Source organism: Hibiscus syriacus, unplaced genomic scaffold (genome assembly GCF_006381635.1).
Source record: "Hibiscus syriacus cultivar Baekdansim isolate YM2019G1 unplaced genomic scaffold, ASM638163v2 tig00110206_pilon, whole genome shotgun sequence".
Lineage (NCBI taxonomy): Eukaryota > Viridiplantae > Streptophyta > Magnoliopsida > Malvales > Malvaceae > Hibiscus > Hibiscus syriacus.
Window position 1 is genome coordinate 2,592,829 of NW_024062627.1, and position 26,654 is coordinate 2,619,482.

Sequence of the window (26,654 nt, forward strand, 5' to 3'; positions counted from 1 at the left end):
ACAAACCTTTCCTAAATACGCACAACATCAAACCTTGATTGGTTTACATCTCATACAGATACGAAGGGACTACACTAATAAGACACCACCTCTGCAAGTGGTATAACAAGTAACAAAAACAATTGGACGCTGTTTCTTTTAAAATATTATTTCCTCTCTTCCGTGAAAGAATTTTATGATTAACTCGCTTTACATTCGCTACAGAACATATAGGCCGGTAATATCTTTAAAGCCCAGAACATTGAATTAAAGGATTCTGTCCTGCAGATCCGACATGAGAGTGGATGCTAATGAGCTCAGTTTCTTTCCAGTCTCCCCGGCTATGTTCTTAAGGTTTGATATATCTTGTTGTGCCTGCAAGTGATTTCATGATGATGATAAATCAACTTAACCCCGATGTAGAAAATAGGTAATGTAAACTCCCAGATTGCATATGCACTAATAAAAATTCAGGTGATGCATAACAGATGCAATATACAAAGCAGACCTGGAAAGAGAGTCGGTTGACGAGATCACTAGCAGCAAGGTCAATAGAACTATCGGCAGACTGACCGAAAAGATCAGCACTGGAGATGGCTGTTGAACCCTGAAAAAAAAAAACAAGGTGGCTATCAAATATCAGAACACCACATTTCACGTATAAATTACCACTTGTTACTGCTCTCAACAGATAAATGGATTACCAACTACTTCCGATTATCCCTAAACTTGTTAAAGATGATTAAAGAAAGCGTATTCCGAAAATTAGATGTCAACTAGAAAACTAAGGATGTTATCTTTCAAGAAAGCAATAGCTACTGCACGTACTGAGAATTTCTGCAAAGTAACTTGTGCATCATTGTCTACCCTGGTATGATCACCAAAATACTGGGCTGATGAAATAGATTTTGCATTAGAGAACTTTCTCCTAGCTTCATCAGTTTCCTGAACCTGAGATTAAAATGAAGCAGTAAGAAACAAAACCAAGAGGAAAAAGAAGATAAAAGCGGAAATGATAACTAAGATTGACCCCTTCCAAGCCAACATCAAACAAGGTGACACTTCCCAACCCCAATTCTCACACATTACTCTACATGGACATCTCCAATATGGGAACTAAAGTATATTTGGTTTGGTAGGTAAAAGTGACATATCCAAGTAGACTGAAGGCTATGTACCAAAACTTGATATTCAAGGGAAAGTTTAACTCTAGGCCCTAGCTAAAAGCATAACCAAAATAATATACCATGTTCAATCTCTTCATGTCAGACATCCTCGTAAAGTTGAAAACATCTCTAGCAGTATAGATTTTCGATTGATCTTAAGTGATAAGAAGAATCATAAAGTAAGATGTTCTAAAACCAAAAGAGATAATACAATCAAACTAACCAGCCTTTTATACACAAAATATTTAAGCACTTGGCCATGTTACTTACTTGCACTTTTGTGCTATTTGAGCTTGATTTCTTCTGAAAACCACTCTCCATTCCAAATTCTTCAAAGAAGCTTGATGACTTTGGTGGAGCAACATGGCCAAGAATTTGTGGGCCGCCAGAATTCAACTCACTAGATTGATCATTCTCTAGATACTCAAAACGAGATGGAAAAGCTGAACCAACGGGTGCAGTGTCCTTAGCTGGGGAAGCAACAGGGACAACTCGTTCTTCAGGCTTTTGATCATAGAGATTTTTACTTGGCTGCAAGTAAAGAAAATTATGTTATCAAGAAGCAGGGCATTTAAAATAACTCCAAAATAAGAAACCTTTCTAATCAAGATATCCTTATGATCCTTCTGCGGTAAGTTCATTGTTCAAGAGGGTCTGGAAGGAATACCTTTGAAGTAAGCTTTCTGACACCAAGTCCTCCAGTTTTTCCAGTTCTTTTTGCACCTAGAGGCTTCTTGACAGTGCTGGTAACAACTTTATGAGAAGCTTTCGGTGAAGGAGGAAGCTCTGGTTTTTCTTGCCCGCCTAAAGAACTTTCTTTAGGAGCTTCATCAGTCTTGCTATGAAGAAGTCCATTGGGTGCTTGAGGTGACTCAGAAGCAACAGGGGATGTAGGTAAACCTGCCTCTTCTGCCATACTCTTAGCAGCCTCTTTAGATAATATTTGCCTATATAAATCGGCAGCTCTTGAAGTGTATTTGGCCTCAATTTTGCCTACATCAGACCATCCATGCTGCTTAAAGAAAACCTGAGCACGGTTGTTTCCTCCATAGATCATCATTTTCAATTGTTCAAGAGACCAAGAATCTAAATTTGTAGACCTGCATAAAATATTCGTGCTTTTCAGAAAGAAAGAAAAAAGAGAAACACAAAGACTTGAGAATATAAGCAGCAGATGTAACGTGGTATGATGCAATTGACATCAAAATATTCAAGTCTTCACTAATTAGTACGTTTCACAGTAAACACCAAATATCTAAAAGGACACTTCTGTTGGCCAGTAAAGACGCTACTCTTGACTCCTGGGAAAGAGCACCGACAACATGAAATAGGGAGGCAACATGCACACTACATTGTTTACCCCCAAAAACTCATAGACAGGTTAAGTTAATAAAGATTAATCTCTACAAAAGGGTTTCTTCAATCAAAACCCCCCACCCCACCCAAAAAAAAAAGGTCCCTCTCAAAGTAAATTTCAAAACTACATCAAAGAGAGAACAAAAGCTAATGCAGGAACAGCTTGCCCCATTTAGGTGTATAAATCAAAAGGTGAGGTTACTACCACTCATAACAAAAGCCCAAAAGAATATTTCAGTTCAGGATTCTCTCCAGCACTAGAAACAAGAGTTCACAAAACATCTTTGTATGTGAAAATTAATAATTTAGGAGCACGTAAAAAGAATAAAAAAAAACAAATTTTCTCTCATCATTTATTCCTTCAATTGAATTTCAGGAAACCCAAAACTGCAGAACGTAATCTGCTCAATCAAACGTTTTCCATATTTTAATTCACAAATTTCCACACTAGACATATCAGTTTTATGCATAGTATAATTGAGAACATGAAAATTAGAAGGCATTACTAATTAATGCAAAACATGAAAACTAGATCCGAAAACATATTAAAAAAACAATAAGAATGAAACCTGACAAAGCTGATGTGTACACCGAGACTCCGATGAACAGCCGAGCAGTCGATGCAAAGAAAGATCCCGTAAGTCACTGATGCCCATGTTGGATTCTTCGCATTACAATCGAAACACATCTAACAGGAAAATAAAATAGTCGAAGATCAACTAAGGGAATTTCAGATCTGAATCAGATCTACAAATAAAGAAAGGAAAAATACCTTGTTTTCTGATTTCGCTTTCAGCTTTCTGAAAACAGCATTCTTATCGGTCATGTTATCGGACAACGCCATCGATGCTTTCCCTTTTTTCCTTCAAATTTTTCGAATTTCAGAACGAAAAATGTATTCTTTATTTAAATATTTAAATGGAATTTACAAAGAATGAAGGGAAAATCTCTATACTGAAGAGGGGTGGGATCGATAATCGAACACCTCCTCAGACTTCAACAATAAGGGATATAGAAACCACAAAGCTAATCAAATGCTATATGCAATTGGATTTTTGGTTTTTTATCATGTAATGTCGATTTTAGCCTTTTATTATTATTTTAGTTTCTGAAATGACGCAAAAGACCTTGAAATGGAGTGAGTGAGTGTGTGGTGAGAGAGGCGAAGCTTCCACCGTGGGTGGTGGTGACGGTGGTGGTTAAGTGACGGTTTTATTATCGACCGTGAATTGGATGTAAGAAGCTTAACTAAATAAGTACACATCTCATCGACCTCAATTCTATTTGATGGCTCAACGGCTATTCCTTCGGTAATTAACCAACCAACCCGTATCCAATGCTAAATAAATAAGCGTATAATGATAAAAATAATTCTTAATGCTTGCATAATTGATTATCTTGTTTATTTTTTATTAAAGATTTTGTATATTTTTAATAAGAAAAATTTATGTTAGATAAAATCTTTTATTAACGGACAATTAAATATAAGTTATTAACGTGATATTTTTGTATGTATTTAATTCATGATATGAAATATGTCACATCATTTAAAATGATGATATATTCATTTGACATGTCATCAGTAGAGCATATGTAAAAATGTCACGTCAACAACACGTGTTAATCGTAGTTAATTAATAGTTTTCATCCAACAAGAGTTATTTTGACCAAAATTTGAAACGTTGAGTGTTAAAATGCTCCAAAAAAAGTATAGAGGTAAAGTGATCATTTATGCGCTGTTAGGGGCTAATTTTATCATTATACCATTAATAAATATGATTAACTACCGAATTGATCGTTTTTCTTTTATATTTTTACACTTTTTCTTACCAAATTCGAAAAGTTATGTTTCAATCAAATTGATAATTATTGATTTATTAAATTTTAATCACTTACATTATTGACTGTTACATTTCATTGAATCGTTAACTCAAGTTAATTTGATGACATGACATTTTAGATAAAATGGATTAATTTTTTTATTTGACTCTTGAAATTTAGATAGAATACTAATTTGACCTTGGACTTTAGATGAAATCTCATTTTAACCCCTCAAATTTAGATAAAAAATCAATTTGACCCCTAAATTTGATTAAAGTCTCTCTTCACCGATCGCCACTCACCACCATCACTGTTGATAGCCATCAACCATCATCGTTGGCGATCGATGGATCCTAAAATTTACAATTCACTCGTTTTTGACCTCTTAAACGTGAATATGATGTTTATTTCATCAAAAAAAATCCTTGGACTCAACAAATTTATTCTAGAACCCTTCGACTTCCTCAAAATCAAACAATAATAAAGACACGAAACAACTAAATATATATCTTGATCAAAAATAGAAGATTGGGTAAAGTTGATCTAGGAGAATCCATTGATGTTTTGAGCTAAGATGGTGTACTCAAAATCTAATCGTGTTGTGTATCATGAACCTTATAAATACAATGCATTGTGTGTTGTATGTTGCTTGTTGAGAATGTTTGATTGCTAAGCATGTTTGGTGATCAAATTGTTGAATATGTTGTTAAACATAAGTATGAATGAAGTTACATGCCCCATGTCACCCATATAACCTTAGAAATAGAGTAAAACTTTAAATCGAGTGTGTTAAGGGGTATTGTGAATGATTTTCAAGCTTAAAATGTTCATTTTTTGATTCGAGTATAATATTGTTCTTGAGGCATTGATACCATATGAAATTATAATTAAAATATGGGCAAATCCCATTCATAGAATATTGATATCGAAAATCGATATTGAGATTAATTGATGTATTTCTGTGTGCCAATTCGACGATATAGACACTATTCAAGAGTATTGATTCCTCTGCTTAGCAGCGATACTAAAGGCTAATAAAGGCTTAGATTCCCTTTAAATCAATAAATGGAAATGGATTGTGTCTATTAAGAACATATGAGGTTAAAAAGAAGCATTAACTAATTAAAGGACCAAAGTACCCTTAAGAGATACAAAATACCATAAAATTATCGAAATACCCTTAATGTTTGAAAATAAATGTTAATGGTATAAAGATAATTGGTATATAGAACTTACTAATAAGCCATGAGACCCGTATGAGAAGAATTAATGATATTACTTTGAGAGTTAGATGTATATATACTCTTATGTGATTAGGAGTACGAAAACTCTTCACCTAAAATCAATCTTTCATAACATATGATTAATCTTATAAATGACATTAAGTCTCAATGTTTGGCCTTAAAATGCAATTGTTGGTATGTTGGCCTATGAGCACCAAAAATTGTGTGTGACAGTATACGGTTAATGAGACCAAACAACCGCACTTAAGTCTATATGGTAAAATAATACTTAATGGTTAGTAAGACCAAACAAGGCTCTTAACCTTGTGGTCGTGGGATCGAGTCCTATTAAGGGCAATTCATAACGGATGTCTTCCACGAAAGCTGCTCTCAACTTGGTGTTGGGAGCAACCTATTACCCTAACTCCCTCTTACCCCATTACATATGGGAATAGGGTCAGCTAATTTTTTTTAAGACCAAGTAGCACCACTATTGTTGATACTTGATTACTTATATGACACTGGATATCATTATATCATATCACTTGATAGTTTAGTGAGATAACGTGATATTGCTGTGTTTTCATGTAGTTGTGATTGTATAATTGTTATTGTTGATTATTTTCTGATGTTAGGTTAAACCAAATAATTTATCATTGTTGATACAATTTTATGACTAAGTTTTAAGAACAAGGATTAGATTATACATGAGACTTGTAGTATCGAATAACTTTTCATTGATTGACTATTAACGTGATATACCTTTGGATAGTGAAACAAATTGATACTCGATGCTCAAAACTTATATTTCTAGCAAGCTTATGTTTATGAATTTCATGGTGTATATTATATTAGTAATATACAATTAAGGTTGTAAAGCTCAATATTCGGTTGTTTATGTTCGCATACAAGCAAATTACTGTTGTTCGTGAAGCAAAATCGTTGCAATATTTCTAACATCCATATCTGAGTAAAATATCTAATTACTTTAGTGAACATATATATTTATAGGACCGTTATGTGTATTTTGTCGGGAACTGTGATTATATTTTGAACTTATTTTGATTTATACTATATAATGGTTGTAAAAATATTGTACGATCATTATGAAAGTTAATATTTTGGTATTAGTCAATGATTTTATATGTTTTAATCATGAGAAAAAAAATTAAAATAGTGATCGTTTTGGTGGCCCAATGTAACGTGTTAGGCTCATCTTATAATAGATGAATTATGTTTTTTTGTTTTAGTGATCAAGTGATATTGGCATCCTCTTGTATAGGATTAATATCGTGCTCCTTTAATTACAAAAATAAAGTATTTAAACAAACCAATGATATTATAAAAATAAAAAATATATATTGAAAATTAAAATAGTGAAATTAAAACTAAAATTAATCATAAAAAATACCAAAACCATAATTCAACCCTTCAAACCAGACGATCACGGATCTATTCTAATAATGATTAAAGTGGGCTTTTGGCAAACGATTGGGCCAGGACAAACGCCCACTGCAAGCTTGATCTTATATTTAGTTGCAGACAAGAATGTGTGACTGTGAGATGAGGATTGAGACGATATATCATCAAACTATAAGGGTAAATTACACATTTAGTATTTAAATGTGAAGTGGGCGGATGCGGGTGGGTAAGATCTCAAACTCATCACCTACCCACTACTAATGGTGGGTATGACTGTTTACATCCACACCCGTTCATCATCAACTAAACTTATACCCATCCCCACCCGAGATGCGAAATCCATGAGATATAACCTGTCTGTCATCCCTAATAACGTCATGTCAATATAGATTTAATGGATAATGATCAAAATGAAATCAAATCATAATGTTAAGTATGATTTGAAAAGCAATAGTTGGATGATTAAAACGGACCGCACAAATAATTGACAGGCTAAATATCTAGTTTACCCTTTATAATCACACAGCAAAATTTAATTTACTAACTGTATATAGATTTATACATCATGGCTGTATTAAATATAAATATTGTATAATTTATATCATAATGGATTAAAAGTTTAAAAACGCTCTATCATACAATAAAACCCAATTTTTCAATCGTTGTCTACCCATTTGTAGATGGGCCATAAACATTCCTTCCTCCACAAACAATTAATACAGGAAATTTTGTGGTCGGAATTTTAAATTTATTTTGTCTTCCACCCCCCCCCCAAAAAAAAAGAGATTGGACCACCCGGATGGTGCATATTATATGATGTTCATAACTCATGAGTCATTATATGGGTGCATTGTCCCATTAATTACTTGCATATATAGTGACACTTCACATAATTTATAAGCAAGTAGGCTAAAAATCCTTTGGAATATCTCTTGTCGTAAATAAATCACCTAGGCTACTATTTTGTATTATATTTACAAGTTTGATATTATTTTTATTAGTTTAGGGTGAATACGAGATAATATATATTCAAAAAAATTTCAATTATTTACAATGAACGTTCATAAATCTTTATAAATATCGTGTCCGAATTTAAAACATTAAGACATAATAATAATTTCTTAACCATTATTTGATTCTTACGTTAGTGTGATGTCAAAGCACAAATACATGTTTCTTTCTTTCTGAACAAGCACATGCTGAAAATGAACTCGACACCACAAATTAAACTGATAATTAGACATGTATTTTCATTGTGGGTGCCAAGTACGAACATCACTCTTCAATGTTAGAAAATGAACCGAATAGGACAAGCTAATCATGTGTGGAGATATATTTTATTGGATAAACTACATGTTTAATATCCTAACTATTACTTTCGTTTTATTTTGGTCATTAAACTATTTTTTTTAAATCATGCCTAACGTTTAATTTTAATTTTATTTTGGTCACTTTGTAGTTTGTATTGAAAAATTAACGATGATGTTGATGTGTCACCATGAGATAATGTCATATCATCATTCAATTTTTTTTAAAATGACACATCAATGGTTCTATTTATTTTTTAACGGTAGATGATCAAAATAAAGCCAAAATATAATGTTAAATTTTTTATGTTTTTATATAATTTATTAAAAAAACAAAAAAAAAACATTGCACAAAAACTGGACCTAATACTACTAATAAATAGTATTTTTGATAATAAAAAATAGTATTTAATTTTTTTATCATTGTACTTATAACAATTTTGTTAATTTCCTTGTACAATTATTTATTTTATATAAAAATATTAGTTTAACATAATACAATATTTAAAAATTATGATTGAATTTGATGTTATTAAACTCCGTGATTCCAAATCAATTGGATAAATATGTAAAATTAAAAATATAAAATATAAAATTAAAAAATATAGATTTATATTATATTTAGAAGTATTTATTATTATTATATTATTTATATAATTTTAAAATATATTTTGTATGACCTACAAAGTTAGAACCGAATGGTGATTTTAAGGAAAGGCCAATAGTCTGAAGAATAAAATCTACTGTTACATAAAAGATTCTTTCAGAAGCGGCGGCGACACTAAGGTCATTTTTTTTAGTTTCTTATGTTTTAAAGTTAAAAGTAATAAAATTATATTTTACATCGTTGGTGGTTGCCTCCCTACAATTTTTAGATTTTTATAGATTTTAATTTTTTTATATTTTATGTTAAAATTCTCTTTTCGTCATTCTTAAAATCCTTTAAAGTTTTATAAATTTGCCCCCTCTAATATAATATAATGCGTCCGTCTTTAGTTCTATTAAAATATTTAAATTACAATTAAAATAATGATACAATTATATTATAATTTTTTTTCAAAAAAATTATAATTCAATTTTACTCTTGATCATTTGTTTTTATTAAATTTATTCTTAATTAATAAACATAAATAAAATTTAACAAAAACCTTTATTATTACATCACAAATTTAATTGTTGAATTGTTTGAGTGTTATTTGTTTTTTTTAATTATATATTTAATTTTTTCAACTATCACTTTTGTTCTGTTTTGATCATTTAATTATTTTTTATTTACCAAATCTACTCTTTCTCTTTCTCTGAGGCAGTTACCAAATCTACTCTTTCTCTGAGGCAATTCAGGAGTTACAAGCAAATCGACGGGATCTTTAGGGCAATTTTGGTGGTTGTTCACGACCATCTCCATGCCCTTTTGTTCCCATTTTTCGTTATTTCTTTTTTACTTTTACTAATTTTCAATTTTAGTTTTATCATAGTTTAATGTTAATGTTTTCTCTTAGCCCTTTTTCTAGTAAATGATATCATGGCTACCAACGTTTGTGGACTTTCGGTGCAGGTTTTTTTTCTTGGTTTGCATTTCAACATGCTTCCATGGATGGAATTGCCTTTCAGGGGAGATCGCCTTCTCCGTTTGTCGTTTTGGATATTCTTCAAGTTTTTTTCCTCCATGGTTGGTGATCGGAGTAGTTGGTACGATCAATTTATATATGTCACTGCTTCATTTATTCATATTTTTTCTTATCAAACTATCACTAGGCGATTATTGTAAGATTTTATGATAGTTCAGACTATGTTTGTTCAGCATGTAATTGACATACGTTGTTGATACGGTTTTCGATAAATAAATATTTTCTCGTATTACTTAAAAAAACTATTTTTTGTTTGAAAATCATATCTAATTCCACGTTTTAGTTTCATTTCAGACACTTCATTAAAAAACTAACAATGACGCTGACGTGTCACCTTAAGGTAATTTTTCATCATTATTTTTTTTATAAAATGTCAGGCTAGAAATTTTGTTACTTTTTTACGGTAGGTGATCAAAATATAACATTAACAACAGTTTTGAAAAAGAATAATAGTTTAGTGATTAAAACAGAACAAAAGTGATATTGAGGTATTAAACATGTATTTTTCCCTATTTGTTTGGGATAAGACTGTCTTTTTGATATACGAAAGGGTAAACTACCAAAGATCACTAATGTTTGAGTAAGTTTTTGTTTTCTCCACTAGATTTTTAAAAATTGAAAATTAGTCCCTAACGTTATAATTATAACAAAATAGTCCCTCACTGTTAACCGCCGTTAACGTGGGTGACGGAAAACTACCGTTGACTGTTTACCTGACCCATCGACCGGTTACCCCACTACCATCCCCATTCACCATCTACTCGCTTTCTATTTTCTCCTCCTCCCTCACTCCATCATATCTGCCAACCCCTCTGCTTCCATCCCCAGAACCTTATCGCTAGGTACAAGGACTCAGATTCTTTCAACCATGTTATTAGAGAAGAAATAAACAAGCTCACACGCCGAACTTGACTCCTTACCTCGATCCAAGGTCTTGTCGATTCGTTTTCTGTTCAAGAATTCAATTTGGGCCGGGACGGAGTATAGCCAGTTACCTCGACCTTCCAATGCTCCCTTCTAGATTCAAAGACGAAAGGATCAATGTCTTGGGATTTGGTAAGCGACCCATCTTCAGATGCTTCCTCCAGAGCTTCTATGAGCATGTTTTCTTGCATTGTCGGAGCGTTGAAGGCTATATCCGAGTCCTCCCTCAAACTAGAATCGTTTCTTCTTCTGGTTTTCTTTTCTGCTATCAAAGGTGCACAATGATATTGGTTTCCATAATGAGAAGTGCATGAATACCTACCTCTTTTGCACTCTGTCTATAAAAAATCTCGACTAATAAAACCAAAGAAACTTTCTAGTCATGTAATTCAAAGAAGCCTTGAATAAAAGTAGAACAAGTTTCAAACCAAGGAAGTAATGCTGTTCAAAGATTCAAGCTTTAGCTTTTTGTAAATAGCAAACCACTTTATCTGCCTAAAACATTCAAGAATCAAAATAGCAGAAACGAATATTGCTGAGCCAAGAGTCTGCTTTTATAAGATCAAAGATGAAATGGTCATACAGAAGGGGAAAGTGAAAACAAAGTATCCATCTAATTAGAAATGGTCATGTACTATTTCGATCTTATACGACAATGGTAGTGATGACAATCTCGAGCGAGTTATAAAAGAGTTCAACGAAGAAGGAGATTACAACATCGAAAGAATTTTCTGGGTTCGGCCTAAAACCCAAGAAGTTGGATTCTCTCACACTGCAGTTTATTTCAAAGATTCATGCGCATGGATGATGTATGCATGTCGATGTCGACGAGTTCATATTCTCACCATCATGGCTTAAGAATTCATCTTGACCATCGAAAACAATGCTTAGAAGATCTATGTTATCAACACCATCCAATTGATCAACCGGTTAAGTTTTGAACTTTCGATCAAGTGCAACGATTTCGGGCCGTCGAAAAAAAAAACACCCAGAAAAGGGGGTAATACAGGGATACAAATGTAGAAGACAAGCCGAGCAACACCCATCTTTGGAAACTCACCCAAGCTGTTAATTCCAAAGCCATGTCGCTCATGCTCTTCATGGAGCGTGTTTACATGGGTATCGTCATCATCCTCGTCAAGCTCTTTATAATAAGAGTTGATCGGTAACAACTTAAGTAAGCAGTCAAAGGGCCAAGTAAACGTTTAACGGTCCAACACAACTTTTCGTTATACATGTTAAGGCGTCGAGTGATTATTTTGTTACAAGTTATAACATTGGTGTCTAATTTGTAACTTTTAAAAGTTCAATGGAAAATATGGAAAACTACTCAAACATTAGTGACTCTTTATGTAGTTTACCCTATTATTAAAAAAGTATTTTGTCGTTTCCTATGTTGTTTTGCAATTAAAAACGTGAGAATGGTAGGCTCCATGGTAATGATAAAAGATGTGTGGCTCCAACTCCGACTCAGCTGGGAAGGTTTACCATTCACAATCTGCCATTCACAATCTGCCATTGCTTCATAATTACTATTCTATTCTATCCTTTTCTTAACTAAAATTTTAAATTCATTCATATATTTCAAATAGTTAAAAAAATTAATGTTCTCTCTTAACATTATGAGTTTAAGCATTTATATTTACATGATATATATATATTCTCAATAATAAAGAAAAATTATAGATAAATATTATCTTATAATTACGTCACATTATTTTAAAAATTAAGATTTTAGACGAACCACCCATAATTATCCAAATTTGTCCAAATTCACATAAAAGCTATTTATTAATTACATTATATTAAAACAAAGCTTAAGGGGAAAAACAAAGCTTAAGGAATATGAACAAGATGAACGCACCATTGCAAGTTGCAATGCTTTTGTCGTAAAAGGAAAAGAAAATAGTGCAAATTAATGATTGGCTTTGATTTTTTTTATAAAAAATAACTAAAAATTATTAATATTATTGAAAACATAATCCTTTTTTTTAAAAAAGAGTTAGTTTTATTAAAAAAATATTTAAAATATTTATAATATAACGTTATAACCATAAATTAAACATATAATTAACACATTTTCTATCATCATTACACAAAAAACTAAATGTTTGAGATCATAAACAGACTATATAAAAAAAAAATTTAAAAAAACTAGCCAAAAATTCTAACGAAAGATAGATACAAACATATTTAATTGCATTGGTAAACGAATTACAAAAGGAGATCGAGCTACTGAAAGACCACCGATAAAATGTAAATTAGAGTAAAGTGAAGTGAGAAAATTATCTAATAACGCATATCGCATATTCAAATTCAATCCGAATGTCCAAAGCAGGAAAGATCAAAATGATAACAAATAAACGTTATATTAATCAGTTGTGGCGATGTCAAGTCTAACAATGAGAAAAAATGAAAACAATGATAAGATAATTGAAAACGTGTTAAGGGACGGAGAAAAACATATTATAAATGTAGAAAAAATGTACCATAAATACATAATTACTAAAATCTAAAAGCAAAGGAAAAACGTGTCAAATTCTAAGAATATATTATAACATAACAAAAATAAAATTATATAATATTACATTTTTAAAATAAACATAAAGCTCAAAAAATTAACTTAAACTCATGTATAGGGATGGGTACGAGACCCGAACTCGACAGGTTCTGAACCGATCCAATCTTATTGGATCAATTTTATTTAAAAAAATTGAGTTTAGGTTGGTTCAGGTTTTTTTAGAGGATATGCTCGAGTTGGTTCGGATTCAGGTTTAGGGTGAAAAAGACTCAAAACAAGCCCAAAAAATAATATAATTATACTTTATATATTTAGATATAATTACAATAATAACCCTCTCTATATTATTTTTTCAATTAGATCCCTATTTTTATTGAATAAAATTAATATTTTTTATAAATATATTTGTTTTCATTCAGGTTAGGCTAGATTTTATCTAAAAAATCCGATCGAATTTAAAAATTAAATCACCTTAAATTTAGATCAAATCAAATTTCAAATGAATTGTGTATATTTTTCAAGTCGGTTTAGATCGGCCGAAAACTCGACTCAACCTTACCCACGCGCACGATGTATTCAATGTTTAGAATCTACAATAATGCAAATTGGGAGTTTAGGCGTGTAATTGCTAAAAATATTTGGATGCTTGTGGCTTAGAAAACAATTATATAAACTGTAGCTAACTTTAATTATTAATGAAATAGACTGACAATCGTATTTTTCACACGAAAACAATAATAATATTTAATAAAAACAAACCTAATTTCACTGTAAACAATAAACCAAACTGTGCCTCGCTTCTTTATAATAAAAAATAAATCAAGTAATGAAAATCAATACACTCTGTGGGCGAAGTATTCCATTTCAAATTTTAATAATTATAATATATTTTTTATTTCAAATATTTGAGCCACGAAATATTTTGGGAATTTGTCAAAATCTAAACGAATTATGGCCAAGAAACTCGCAAAAGAAAACGAACAAAAAAATTCTTGGCCCGTTGTTTTAGAAATCATTCTTGTAAATTATAATGCTGAGGGATTATTTTTTGACAAATTGGAATATAGAATAATATCTTCTTTTTAGTTATAATTTCCTTTGATATTGCCATTGCCGACGACAAGAGTAAAACATGTAGATGGAAAAATATTTCTATTTTTACTTAAATATGAATTTAAATGGTCTAATTGTAGTTTTAGTTTTTCTATCATGTTAAACCTTAAGATTTGATCCAATTACTCTAATTTTATATAATTTAGTATGTGATTATTAACAATCATATACGTTTTAAGGTGTATGTTCAAGATTTACGGGTGTCTTTTTTGATAATATTATATGTAATGTTCGAACTTGAATTTTTTTAACCATAGTGTGTCTTGCCATTATGTCATGCACTTTCTGGTAAAATTATCATCAGTTTGATCATAATGCTAGCATTGTGGAAAAAGATGGAGCTATATTATGTTAAGTTTGAGTGGATTATGAACTCATCAAGTGATTAAAAAAAGTATTGTTCATAATAATTAGTTGATAGTGAGACGATGCACTTGATTCTTTAAGCAATGTCATAAGTTCGAACCTTGACATTTATGAATGGAGCAAAATGAGTTGGTAGTGTCGTCCTCATAATGGGCATTTGCAGAATACGATACGATGTTAGTTGGTTAATAGATCAAATACTAATGATTTATTAAAAATGTTATTTTTCTTAGAAGTCTTATATTCAAGCAACTGTATTTGTGGGTGTGTGCGCCTTATCAATGGATAATAAAGATTCTTAACATATGTTATCTTGTAATCACCGTAGACAATTCAAAAAATGAGTGGATTATTCTTAAAAAAGTAAGTGGATTAAATCAGTAATTTTAGCATGTAAGGACTAAAACAGGAATTGTACCACTGTTTTGTCGTTTTCTAATTCATCTCTTTTTCCTACCCACCACTGAAAATAAATAAATAAATAAAAAAAGAAAATTCACTCCGAATATAAATCAGGAAAAGAAACCGCAAATGATCCCAAAAAATATCCATTTCCTACTTTCTCTACCTGCTTGTTCTTCTTCTTCTTCGGAACCACAAACAAAATTACGAAAAAGTGACAAAAATCTGCCGAAATCTTATGTAATGACGGACTATCAGTTACCGCCGGCGCTGAACTTTTGGTCGGACGATAACGCATCAGTTATGGACGCTTTCATGAGCTCCGATATCTCTTCTTTGTGGCAGCAATCCTCTGCATCCACTTCCACACCCGTCGCTTCTGTTGGAGCCGACCCTTTTAAGTTCTCCGTCGCCGCCCAATCCCATCCCTCCGTTTCTCCCTGCAATCAAGACTCCCTTCAGCGGCGTCTCCAAGCCCTCCTCGAAGGCGCTCGCAATTGCTGGACTTACGCCATTTTTTGGCAGTCCTCGTACGATTACTCCGGAACCGCCTCGCTCGGCTGGGGCGATGGGTATTACAAAGGGGAAGAAGATAAAGGAATATCAAAGTCGAAAGCTTCTTTATCTGCAGTCGTGGAGCAAGACACCGTAAAAGAGTCCTTAGAGAACTCAACTCTTTGATTTCGGGATCCACCGTCACTGCCGATGACGGCGTCGACGAAGAAGTCACGGACACCGAGTGGTTCTTTTTAGTTTCCATGACACAGTCTTTCGTCAACGGCAGTGGCCTTCCGGGACAGGCCTTTTTCAATTCTAGTCCGGTTTGGGTCGTTGGATCGGACAGATTAGCCGGTTCGACGTGCGAGAGAGCGAGGCAAGGCCAGGTTTTCGGTTTGCAAACGATGGTTTGTATACCGTCGGCGAATGGGGTTGTTGAATTGGCGTCAACGGAACTTATAAACGAAAGCTCAGATCTCATCAAAAAGGTTCGAGCTTTGTTTAACTTCAATAATGGAATTGAAACTGGTTCCTGGTCTATTAATAATACTACTGCCGATCACTGCGAAAATGACCCGACTTCGCTTTGGATTACTGATCCTGATATCGGAGCTGCACTTAATCAAAGTAATAACAACAATACTAGCAATCAGAACCCCAGTTCTAGTAGTTTATCCTATAATCCCAGTTCTACTCATGTTGGAAATCATCAGCAGGGCACGAGTTTTTGCTTGAATTTCCCCAATAATGGCTTTGATGGAAATTCCCCTTCCCACTTGTTGAAACCAGAATCTGGGGAGATACTAAACTTTGGTGAGAGTAAGGGAATTGGTAATGGCACTTTGTTTTCAGGTAACTCTACGAAGAAGAGATCACCTACTTCGAGAGGGAGTGATGAGGAAGAGATGGTTTCGTTTACTTCTGGTGTAATTCTGCCTCCTTGTGATGTGGCGAAATCAAGTGGTGGAGCAGGGGATTCCGATCTTGAAGTTTCGGTTTTAAGGAAACTGTTAGTAAAAGGGTTGTCTTGGAGCCTGAAAAGAGGCCTCGAAAACGGGGACGAAAACCAGCCAACGGACGAGAGGAGCCTCTGAATCATGTTGAAGCTGAGCGACAACGACGAGAGAAGCTTAACCAGAGGTTTTATGCTCTGCGTGCTGTGGTTCCGAATGTATCGAAGATGGATAAAGCATCCCTCCTTGGCGATGCTATTTCATATATTAACGAGCTTAGGAGAAAGCTACATGATGTGGATTGGCAGAAAGAGGAGTTGCATAAACAATTAGAGGAGACGAAGAAAGAACTTGCAAGTAAAGACCAAGGCCACACGATATCGAACCACATCGACAGCAAATTGGCAGAACTAGATATCAATGTTAAGATTATTGAATCGGATGCCATGATTCGAATCCATTCCAATAAAAAGAACCATCCAGCAGCGAAGTTAATGTCTACCTTGGAGGAGCTAGAGCTGGATGTGCAGCACGCTAGTGTGTCTGTTGTTAACGAATTGATGATACAGCAAGTAAATGTTAAGATGGAGAGCCGGTTTTACACACAGGAGCAGCTCAACACAGCTCTAACATCTAAAGTTGGCGAGGCAAGGTAGAGAGAACTGAGCATAGTTTGATCTGTTTCGAACAAGTGGGATAAACCGGACCCGGAGTTTCATTGGTATCAACAGCAGAAGCAGTGTAAAGTATTGGTGTATTTTGTTCTCGGTGGTGTTTAGGATAATTAATAGTTTGAGTGAGTGAGAAATAGGCTTGGTTTTTGTGTGAATCATGTAGTATATATTATAAATGAGAATGTGAATGAAGTTCTGGGTTTGTTGTTCACTGATATGATAGGATATTGGATGCAAAATAAAATCTTATTGGGGAGTTTGCAGTCGTCAAATTATTAGTGTCTGGATCCATTTGTTCCTGCCTTCACATGCGTTCTGCTGTTGCAGCTGTTCTTTTGCATTATCCTCAAGGGTTGACGTTCTGGGTACCACTATGGGATGTTGAAACATTTATGTTTCTTTGAACCATTCTTATATAGGGGAGGGAAGGTGAATTTTGCTCCTAATAAGTATTGAATCACAACTTAAAAGAAATGAGATGTATCAACTTAAGTTTTTAATCACCTACTCTAATGATTGTTGATTCGACTCAATAATTTTAAATTTTAAAAAATATTATTTATTAGTGTAAGATGTATAAGACTTATGATCAACAGTTGATACATAGAAACATCTTCTAAGTTTTTTCCTTCATCAGCTCATAGTTTTATATTAAGATCCATAGGAGTAGATAATGGTTTGTAGTTAAGCGTCTCATGCTTATGTAAAATATTTTTTTGTATATTTCTATTGTCCCAAAAACAATCATTCTTTCATGTGCTCTACTTCAAGTCCAAGAAAATGTTTAAGTTCTCTAAGTTCTTTCATATGAAATTGATAGAAAGATTTTTCATTGTTTTTTGGATTTCTTCGTAATAATCTTCATGATTATTAAGTCGTCCATATATGCTAACACTATGATTAGTTTTTCTTAATTTTCTTCAGAAATAAATTAGAATCTAAAGAGTAATTTTGTAACATCCCTGAAACCAATTTGATAATTTTAACTTTCGATGATCGAAGATTATATTTTATATTAGAATCAAGCTTTCGAATCAATAAATTTAAGTTTAGAATAGATTCTAAAATAATTAGGTTAATTTTGAAAATCTATAAATAATGATAAAAAATGCAAGAAATTGAAATTAGTAGCTTTGAATGCAAGTAAAGTTTGAAAACATATTCATGTAAAAAAAATTGTTAAAAGGACCAAAGCTTTATATATGTGTCATGAAATGGTAATTTGTAACCATTTTATTAATTATGAAAAATAGTATTTTTTTTTACTAAATTAGATAGTTATTCACATCTAAAGTTTTGGTGGAAAAAGAAGGTGAAACTTCATCTTTAACCTTTAGATTCACTCCATTTTAGAATCCCTTCAAGCATTCAAAGCCTTCCAACCTTGAAATTTAGCCATTATAATTCAAGTCTAATCATATATTTGGAAAGCTCTTGTTCCTAGCTTTCGTTTGGTACCAATTTGATTAAGTTCGAAGCCTAAGTTGTTCTTGGGTCATAAATACTAAAGATGAAGATTTATGTAATTTAGTGATCATCTCATATAATCCAAGTGATTCTAAGCTCTATGATAATTTTTCATGATTTTCATGACTTTGGAACATCAAAGCCTAATTCCTTCAAGTTAGAGTTATTATGGCATGCAGTAAGTTTAATGCTTCGTGGTTCTTATGATTATTGATAACTTGCATGTTTATTTTCACGATGGCAAGAATTGGCTTAAGAAACGTCCAAGCAAAGAGGAAAGTCCAAGGTCTCAAGTATTGGCATTATGATTCGGGATACTTTGTGAACTTAGAGTAGTCGATGAGTGTAGTTTTACGTTCAGGTGATTCGATGTCATTTAGGTTTAACCCTTGTTATCATTTGATAGGTGTAATTATAAGTCATATTTCGGTTCACATAGAACAATAAATGACAAATTAAGTATCAATGTAAACATAGTAAGCTTATGTTCTACGATATGACATGTTTTGTGATGATATAATATGTGTTAACTCCACTGGTATAATTACGTGTTAAGTTCAGTGATATCAAACTGTTTCAAGCGATCCTAGCTCCCAGACATTCTAACTTAACATTTTCATATTAATTGATTGTCTTGATGACCCATACCTACCAATGATAAGATAGTATATGTAGTCAAATCTCTAAATAGAGTCTTCTCTTGAACAATCTATTGGATATATGGTCTTTTGAGACCACTCGATTGTATTATTGGGTTATCTTATCCCTCTAATCCATTACTTTGTCAAAACAAATATTCAAATACCCTATTTTATGCCCCATCCCTAACCAGCTTCTAAATCCTAAATCAACCCGAATGCATATTCACACTATGATTCGCATAGTGCCCTTATAACACAAAGCAACGACCCTTGAGACTTGAGTCATATTCCAAGAATTTTCCAACAAAAATCGTAAGTTGCTTTGCTACAACTTCTGACATGAATCCATAAGATAGATCATTAACCAAAACCCAGAAGTCAACCATGTTTAAAGGCACACCCATAGGCTCCTAATTGGTATTTAATCCATAGAGAATCAACGATTGGAATTGGAATACCGTGTGTCATAACCATTTTTTTTAAAAACAAATACCTTTGCATAAAAAACGATTACGACTCTAATTTGGAAGATTGGGTGATTTTGAGTTGATTTGAATTAAATTGAAAAGAGTCGCCATCGACCTTTAGGTTAGGTAGGTCGAATACCTAAAAACGTCTTTTAAAACAATTTAAAAAATCAATTTTAAAGACAAAAATGGTCTGCGTTTACCAAATGTTCGATTTGATGGGTTCGGGAGTCGGTTACGCGTGGGGAAGGATTAGCACCCCACAACGCCCAAAAACTGGTACTGTGTCGCTTACATGTTGTCGTAAAATGGTGGAAATTACAAATCGAATATAAAGTTAAAATATGATCCGTTTATTGAACATTAATTAATTTGCTTCGAATCAATTAATTAGAGAAAATTCCTTAATTCGAAAAGAAATCTCGAAATTAGCAATCCTCCATCGAGAAAGCTAACTCGACTATTTCTTATCAATAAAAGAATATTCCCTCGTTAATAAAAATATGAATCGACTAAAAATGAAAATCGACTATTTGCACTCGCATTCAATGAAATAAATTGATAAAAAAAAGATCGAATATACATCGTAGAATGAAAATTAATAACTTACATGAAATGAAATAAATTATTATTTAGAGACATTCATTGCAATGTTCGATTTAAAATGAAATGGATTAACAAAAATAAAATCAAATTAATTTCAAGTTCACATTTGTTCGAATGTCATATCGGATTGTACTACTTCGATCAAGCGATACTTTCCATGCACGTTCTACAAATTTGTGTTCTCAAAATTATTCGAATTAATTATGAAATATTTAACCAAATACGAGAGATACATAAAGTGCTGACACAAAATAAATTAATATGAATATAAAATCATGGAAGAAAAGCCAATATATATATATAAGACACAAAGGTGGGCTCCACACGAAATACACATAAATACACTTAACATAACACTTATATACATAAAAAAATAAATAAATCCCGAATATCATTCAATTTGCAAATTAGAAATCTAATAGGAAAAATAAAGTAAATAAATCACATTGCACATACAATTTATATATATATGGAAACCATAAATAAATAAATATAATTTAATCGATGTAAACATGATCTATGCGCTAATATAAATATATTTACCAAGCAAGCATACACGTTATAATTTAATATTAAGGCCTAAATGAACAAACATCAAACCTGGCAAATCAAAGTATGAAAAAGTAAAACTAACTGCAAGGAATAAAATAAACACATCACAAATTAATAAGTGAAATCAAACATTTACTAAAAACAATTAACAGTGCAAAATGACTAAAATATAAGAATGATGAAAGTTAAAGTTCGAAGTAAAATACACAACATTTCAATTAAGGACTGAAATATAAGAAAATAAAATACTATGATACTAGCAGAAACTTACCCAAAGATAAAATAACAAAAAAAAGGACTTAAATGAAATAAAACACAACCATGAAGGCCGAATCATAAATAAACCAAATGTAAAACAGTGACCATAATAATATCTTTACAAATACCATGACTAGATTCTAATATTAACAGAACCTGATAACACATTAAATCAGTGACTAAAAATAAAATATTTACAAATGTGATGGCCAGATTCGAATATCAAAGAAACATACATGAAATATTAAATCAGTGGCTAAGATGTAACATTTATAAATACTGAAACCAGAACCAAATATAAACAAAAATGTTATAATACCTAGGATAGTGACTAAAATGTAAAAGTGAAAAGATAAAGGCTCAAATCGAAATAATGTAAACTTCATTCCATGGCTAAATCGTGCGGTTACAAAGAATCAGGGACTAAAAGCGTGGTTTACCCCTTTCATGCTAAAACACGCATACCCTGAACCCTTTTACACGACGTCGTTTTGGGTCCATCATAACCCAAAATAGGGTTTTGAAACCCTTGTTTTGCTCATTCTCAGCCGCTCTCATCTCTCAAAACAGAGAGAAAACAAAGCTCTCAAGGTTCTCCCCCTCTCCCTCGCCGCAACAACAGAACAGAGGCTCCCCGGCCACCATGACGGTGGCCATGGGGAGCAAACCGACCCCTAAAGACCCTCAATCCTCTTTCTTGTTGCCGAAAGAGAAAAGAAAACCCCGGCCACCGTGAATCGGTGGCCACGGGGTTATACGAATAAAACCCTAAACTCTCCTCTATCCTCTGTTTAAATCGCTCAAAACCCTTGAAACACTCAACCCTAAACCAAAAACGATAACCCCTTTTGTTTACCTTCGGTGCGGTGGCCTAGCTTTGGTCTCGGCGAAGCCCACGGCAGAGGTATCACGAAAGGTAATCTCTTCTTTCCTTTTTCTTTTTATTTTTTCATATTTTTTGGGTTTTCTCGGATTCCTTCTGTTTTTTCAAACCTCAACCGAATCCCTCCTTTCTCTACTGCATGTGCTTTAATCCTGCATTTGGTTGAGATGATGAGGTCTAGGAATAGGGGAATTATGGGTTGTTGATTTAGGGTGATTGAATCCCGGATTTTCGGGATTATAGGGATTTTTTATTTAGGATTTGAATATATATATTTTTTCTGATTTGGGTTGATGGGGTTGCTGTTTGATTGATTTTTTTACTGTAGATGACGATGGTGGCGCGGGAACGGCGGCTGGACCATTGGAGTGGAGCGAGACGGGCCGGAACAGTGACGGCGGCGCGGCTGTTCACTTGCTGCTGGCGGCGGCGGCTGGATCATTTAGGGGATTAGGGTTTGAAACCCTAATTGATTTAGGGTTTGAAACCCTAATCTGATTTAGGGTTTGAAACCCTAATCTGATTTAGGGTTTGAAACCCTAATCTGATGGGTTGATTGTTGGGCTCCGGGATTGGGCCTTTGGCCTGCAAAAATTGTAATATGTAATTAATAAACATAATAATAATAAATAATAATAATAATAATAATAATAAAATAACGATAAAAAAACCCGGACAAAAACGGGTGTCTACAGCTGCCCCTCTTTGCACATTCTTGTGTTAACAAGAATAGGGCAAAGATGATAAGACAACACGTTTTTGTCTGGTTCTCTTCCATTTATACATAGAAATTGGATAATATTGGTTGTTGGGGACGACACTGCTCATACGTGATGAAGAGTTCTTGTCGTCTAAGGGTGACATGGTTCCTACGTGATGAGGACATCTGGTCGGGGAATGACACGGCTCATACGTGATGAAGAGTTCTGGCCATCTAAAGGTGATAACACGGTTCCTACGTGATGAGGACGGCTGGTTATCTATGGTTGACATGGCTCCTACGTGATGAGGAGATCTGGTCGGGGAATGACACGGCTCATACGTGATGAAGAGATCTGGTTGGGGAATGACACGGCTCATACGTGATGAAGAGTTCTGGCCATCTAAAGGTGATAACACGGTTCCTACGTGACGAGGACGGCTGGTTATCTCTAGGATAATGGTTTCAAAGAAAACCAACTCAAAGATTGGATTTTGATAAAAATTGTCTCAAGGGAGACGAAATTCATTTCAAGAGAAACGATCTCAAAGATTTTTGCTTTATTTCAAGTGAAATAAACTCAAAGATAAGTTTTTCCAAAGCAACTGACTCGAAAGAGACAAAATTCGTTTCAAATGAAACAACCCAAAGACGGCGTTTAAAGGGAATTGTCTCCACCGAGACAAAATTTGTTTTTTAAGGGAAACGTTCTCAAAGATCGGTGTTTCATGAGAAATTGGCTCAAATGAGACAAAATTCATTTCAAGAGAAACGATCTCAAAGATGTTTATTTTGTTTCAAGGGAAACAGATTCAAAGTTGGTAAATTTTATTTCCAAAGAAATAAACTCAAAGATTTTTCTCAAAGACTGTCTCGAGAGACACAAAATTTTGTTTCCAAAGAAAGAGATTCAATGATTTTTCAAAAGAAATTGTTTTAAGGGATAAAACATTGTTTCCAGAGAAACAAACTCAAAGATGATCTTGTTTTAAGAGAAAATGTTTCAAAAGAAAATGTTTCAAGTGAAACGACTCAAAAATGGTTTTATTTCAATTGAAACAAACTCAAAGATTTTGTATTTCTAGAGAAACTGCCTCAAGGGAGTCAACATTTGTTTTAATAAAAACAATCTCAAAGATGGGTAGTTTTAAAATAAATGGTCTAAACGATCTCAAAGGTTGGTATTTTCAAAAGAAGTTGTCTCGAGAAATTTTTTCAAAGGAAACAAACTCAAAGATTTTCTTCTCAAAAGAAATTGTCTTTAAGAGATAAAATTTTGTTTCAAAAGAAATAGACTCAAAGATGGATTACATCTTAAGTAAGACCAAATTTGTTTCAAATGAAACAATCTCAAAAGTTAGTTTTTAATTAGAAACTGTCTCAAGAGAGACAACATTTGTTTTTAAAGAAATAGACTCAAAGATGATTTTGTTAAGAGAAACAAACTCAAAGATTTTCAAAATGAACATATTCAAAGATTTACTTCAAGAGAAACGGTCTCAAGAGATACAAAATTCAATTTAAGAGAAACAGATTCAAAGATTTTTGTTTCAAAAGAAATTATCTTAAGAGAGACAAAATTTTGTTTCAAAAGAAACAAACTCAAAGATTTTTGTTTCAAAAGAAACTATCTTAAGAGAGAAAGAATTTTGTTTCCAAAGAAACAAACTCAAAGATTTTTTTCGCAAAATTGTCTCAAGAGATACAAAACTTTGTTTCAGACTCAAAGATTTTTCACGAAATTGTCTCAAGAGAGACAAAACTTTGTTTCAAAATAAATAGACTCAAAGTTTTTTCAAAAGAAACGACTCAAAGATTATTTATTCAAAAGGAACCAACTCCAAGATTTTTATTCAAAAGGAACAAACTCAAAGATTTTTTTAAGAGAAACTGTCTCAAGAGACAAAAATCGTTTTAAAAGATTCAAATATTGTCGATTTTGTTTATATGGAAATAATCTCAAGGGTGTTTTCAAAAGTGTTTATTTTGTTTCAAATGAAACAATTTCAGGATTTGTTAAAAGGGAAAACTGTCTCGTGCGAGACCAATCAGCTTTGAAAATCTCAAGTGATATTAATTTTGCTTTAAGTACCACAACCTTGAAATTTGTATTATGAGAGAAAATGATGTCTCAAGCGAGACGAAATTTGCTTTAAGATATAGTCTCAAATGAGACAAAATTTGTTTTTAGAGAAATTGTCTCAAGCGAGACAAAGTTTGTTTTTGAGAAAACGATCTCAAGTGAGATCAACTTTGTTTAATGTGAAACAAATTCGAAATTTGGATCTCAAAGGGAAAAGGTCTCAAGCGAGACAAAATTTGTTTTGAAAGAAACAACAATCTAAGGTGAGATTAATTTTGTTTTTAGTGAATCAAATTTAAAATTTGTATCTCAAAGGAAAAATGTCTCAAGCGAGACGCAATTTGTTTTAGAATTCTCAAAATTTGTGGAAAAATATCTCAAGCGAGACACAATTTGTTTTAAAGAGAAAGTTGTCTCAAGCGAGACAAAATAAAATTTGTTTTTAAGAAAACTATCTCTAGCGAGACGCCACTTTATTTATTTATATATATATTTTAAAAGAAAATAATCTCAATAGCTCAAAGTTTGTCTATTGATTCCTGCATGTTGAGGAAACGTTTTCAGAAGATCTGATTGTTGACTTCAGGGAGCCAAAATATGTGGATTGCATTGTTCTTTCAAGCTGAAACATCTGGTTATTTCCGAGCTCTTATTTCCTGAAAAGATCAGAATGATGCATTTTTGACTACTCTCTAGGATGTTATGATGGATGTCGATTTTTTTTTATCGAATTTGTCCTCCAGTGAGGAGAAAAATGTCTTTAATACACATGATGATAAATGTTTGATACAAATTTTATATATCATGTATGTATGTGTGTGTATGTATGTGTATACTTTTCTCGATCTAGAAGGAGAATGATCGCGAGAGCAGTCTTTACTCTATCATTGATTCAACTTGTCCGTATTTCCACCAATGTGTACTCTTACAAACCTTGACCTGAGACCATTTGTTTATTCCATCAAATTTTGCCCTAAAATTTAGCTTCTCTTGCCCCAGCTTCGATCTGGAGCTTCAGATAGATATTTTTTGAATTCCAAGATACGCCTCCAGAGAGATTATCTTGTTTGAAAATGTTTTTCTTCTTCTTTTATTTTCAAAAGTCTGAAAATATCAATAGTTTTGAAAAATGTTTAATCAAAAGTTTTGAAAATATTGCCCTTTTTTAGGTTTCACAATTGACAAATCATAGAACAAGAGTTCATTGGATATCAAAGAATTAATTACAATTGTAATCCTTCAATGAATTATAGCTATTTGACAAGTGTCAAGATCAATGCTATCTTTGAGAGATGGTTAAGTAAGGAAGGATAAAAAAGTCTCAAGTGGTTATTTTTGGTCAAAAGTATAGTGTTCTCATTTATTTGATGTTCTCTGATCTAATGGAGCAGCTTCTGTACTCAGTTATTGGAAGTGTTCTCTGACTCCCAACTCTCATGTTCTCATTCAGGTTGTGTGATGCCTCATCAAGGGATTTGAGCAATCGTCTCCTATGTAATAATCTTCATATTCGAGCCGCCCTTTCAGGTTTTCAACTCGAATCCTCCTTTGGTTTCAAGACGTTACTCAGAATTTTACGTCTTTAACCCCCCTTTGTTATTTTTCTCTATCATGCATTAAAGATTTTGGAAAATCTTTATAAGT

The 26,654-nt window shown here is 32.8% G+C and overlaps 1 protein-coding gene and 1 pseudogene across 1 annotated transcript; one reads left to right on the forward strand and one right to left on the reverse strand.

Moving 5' to 3' along the window:
* Positions 1-16: 16 nt before the first annotated feature.
* On the reverse strand, positions 17-3,537 carry LOC120113396 (probable ADP-ribosylation factor GTPase-activating protein AGD9). The gene is made up of 8 exons (XM_039134572.1): positions 3,451-3,537; positions 3,274-3,397; positions 3,071-3,189; positions 1,813-2,245; positions 1,416-1,676; positions 808-930; positions 488-586; positions 17-354 (listed from the first exon to the last, which is right to left on the reverse strand). The coding sequence occupies exons 2-8, from the start codon at positions 3,343-3,345 to the stop codon at positions 247-249; spliced, it is 1,215 nt and encodes a 404-aa protein (XP_038990503.1). The 5' UTR covers positions 3,346-3,397; positions 3,451-3,537; the 3' UTR covers positions 17-246.
* An 11,845-nt stretch (positions 3,538-15,382) lies between these two features.
* Positions 15,383-17,564, forward strand: LOC120113400 (annotated as a pseudogene).
* Positions 17,565-26,654: the final 9,090 nt, after the last annotated feature.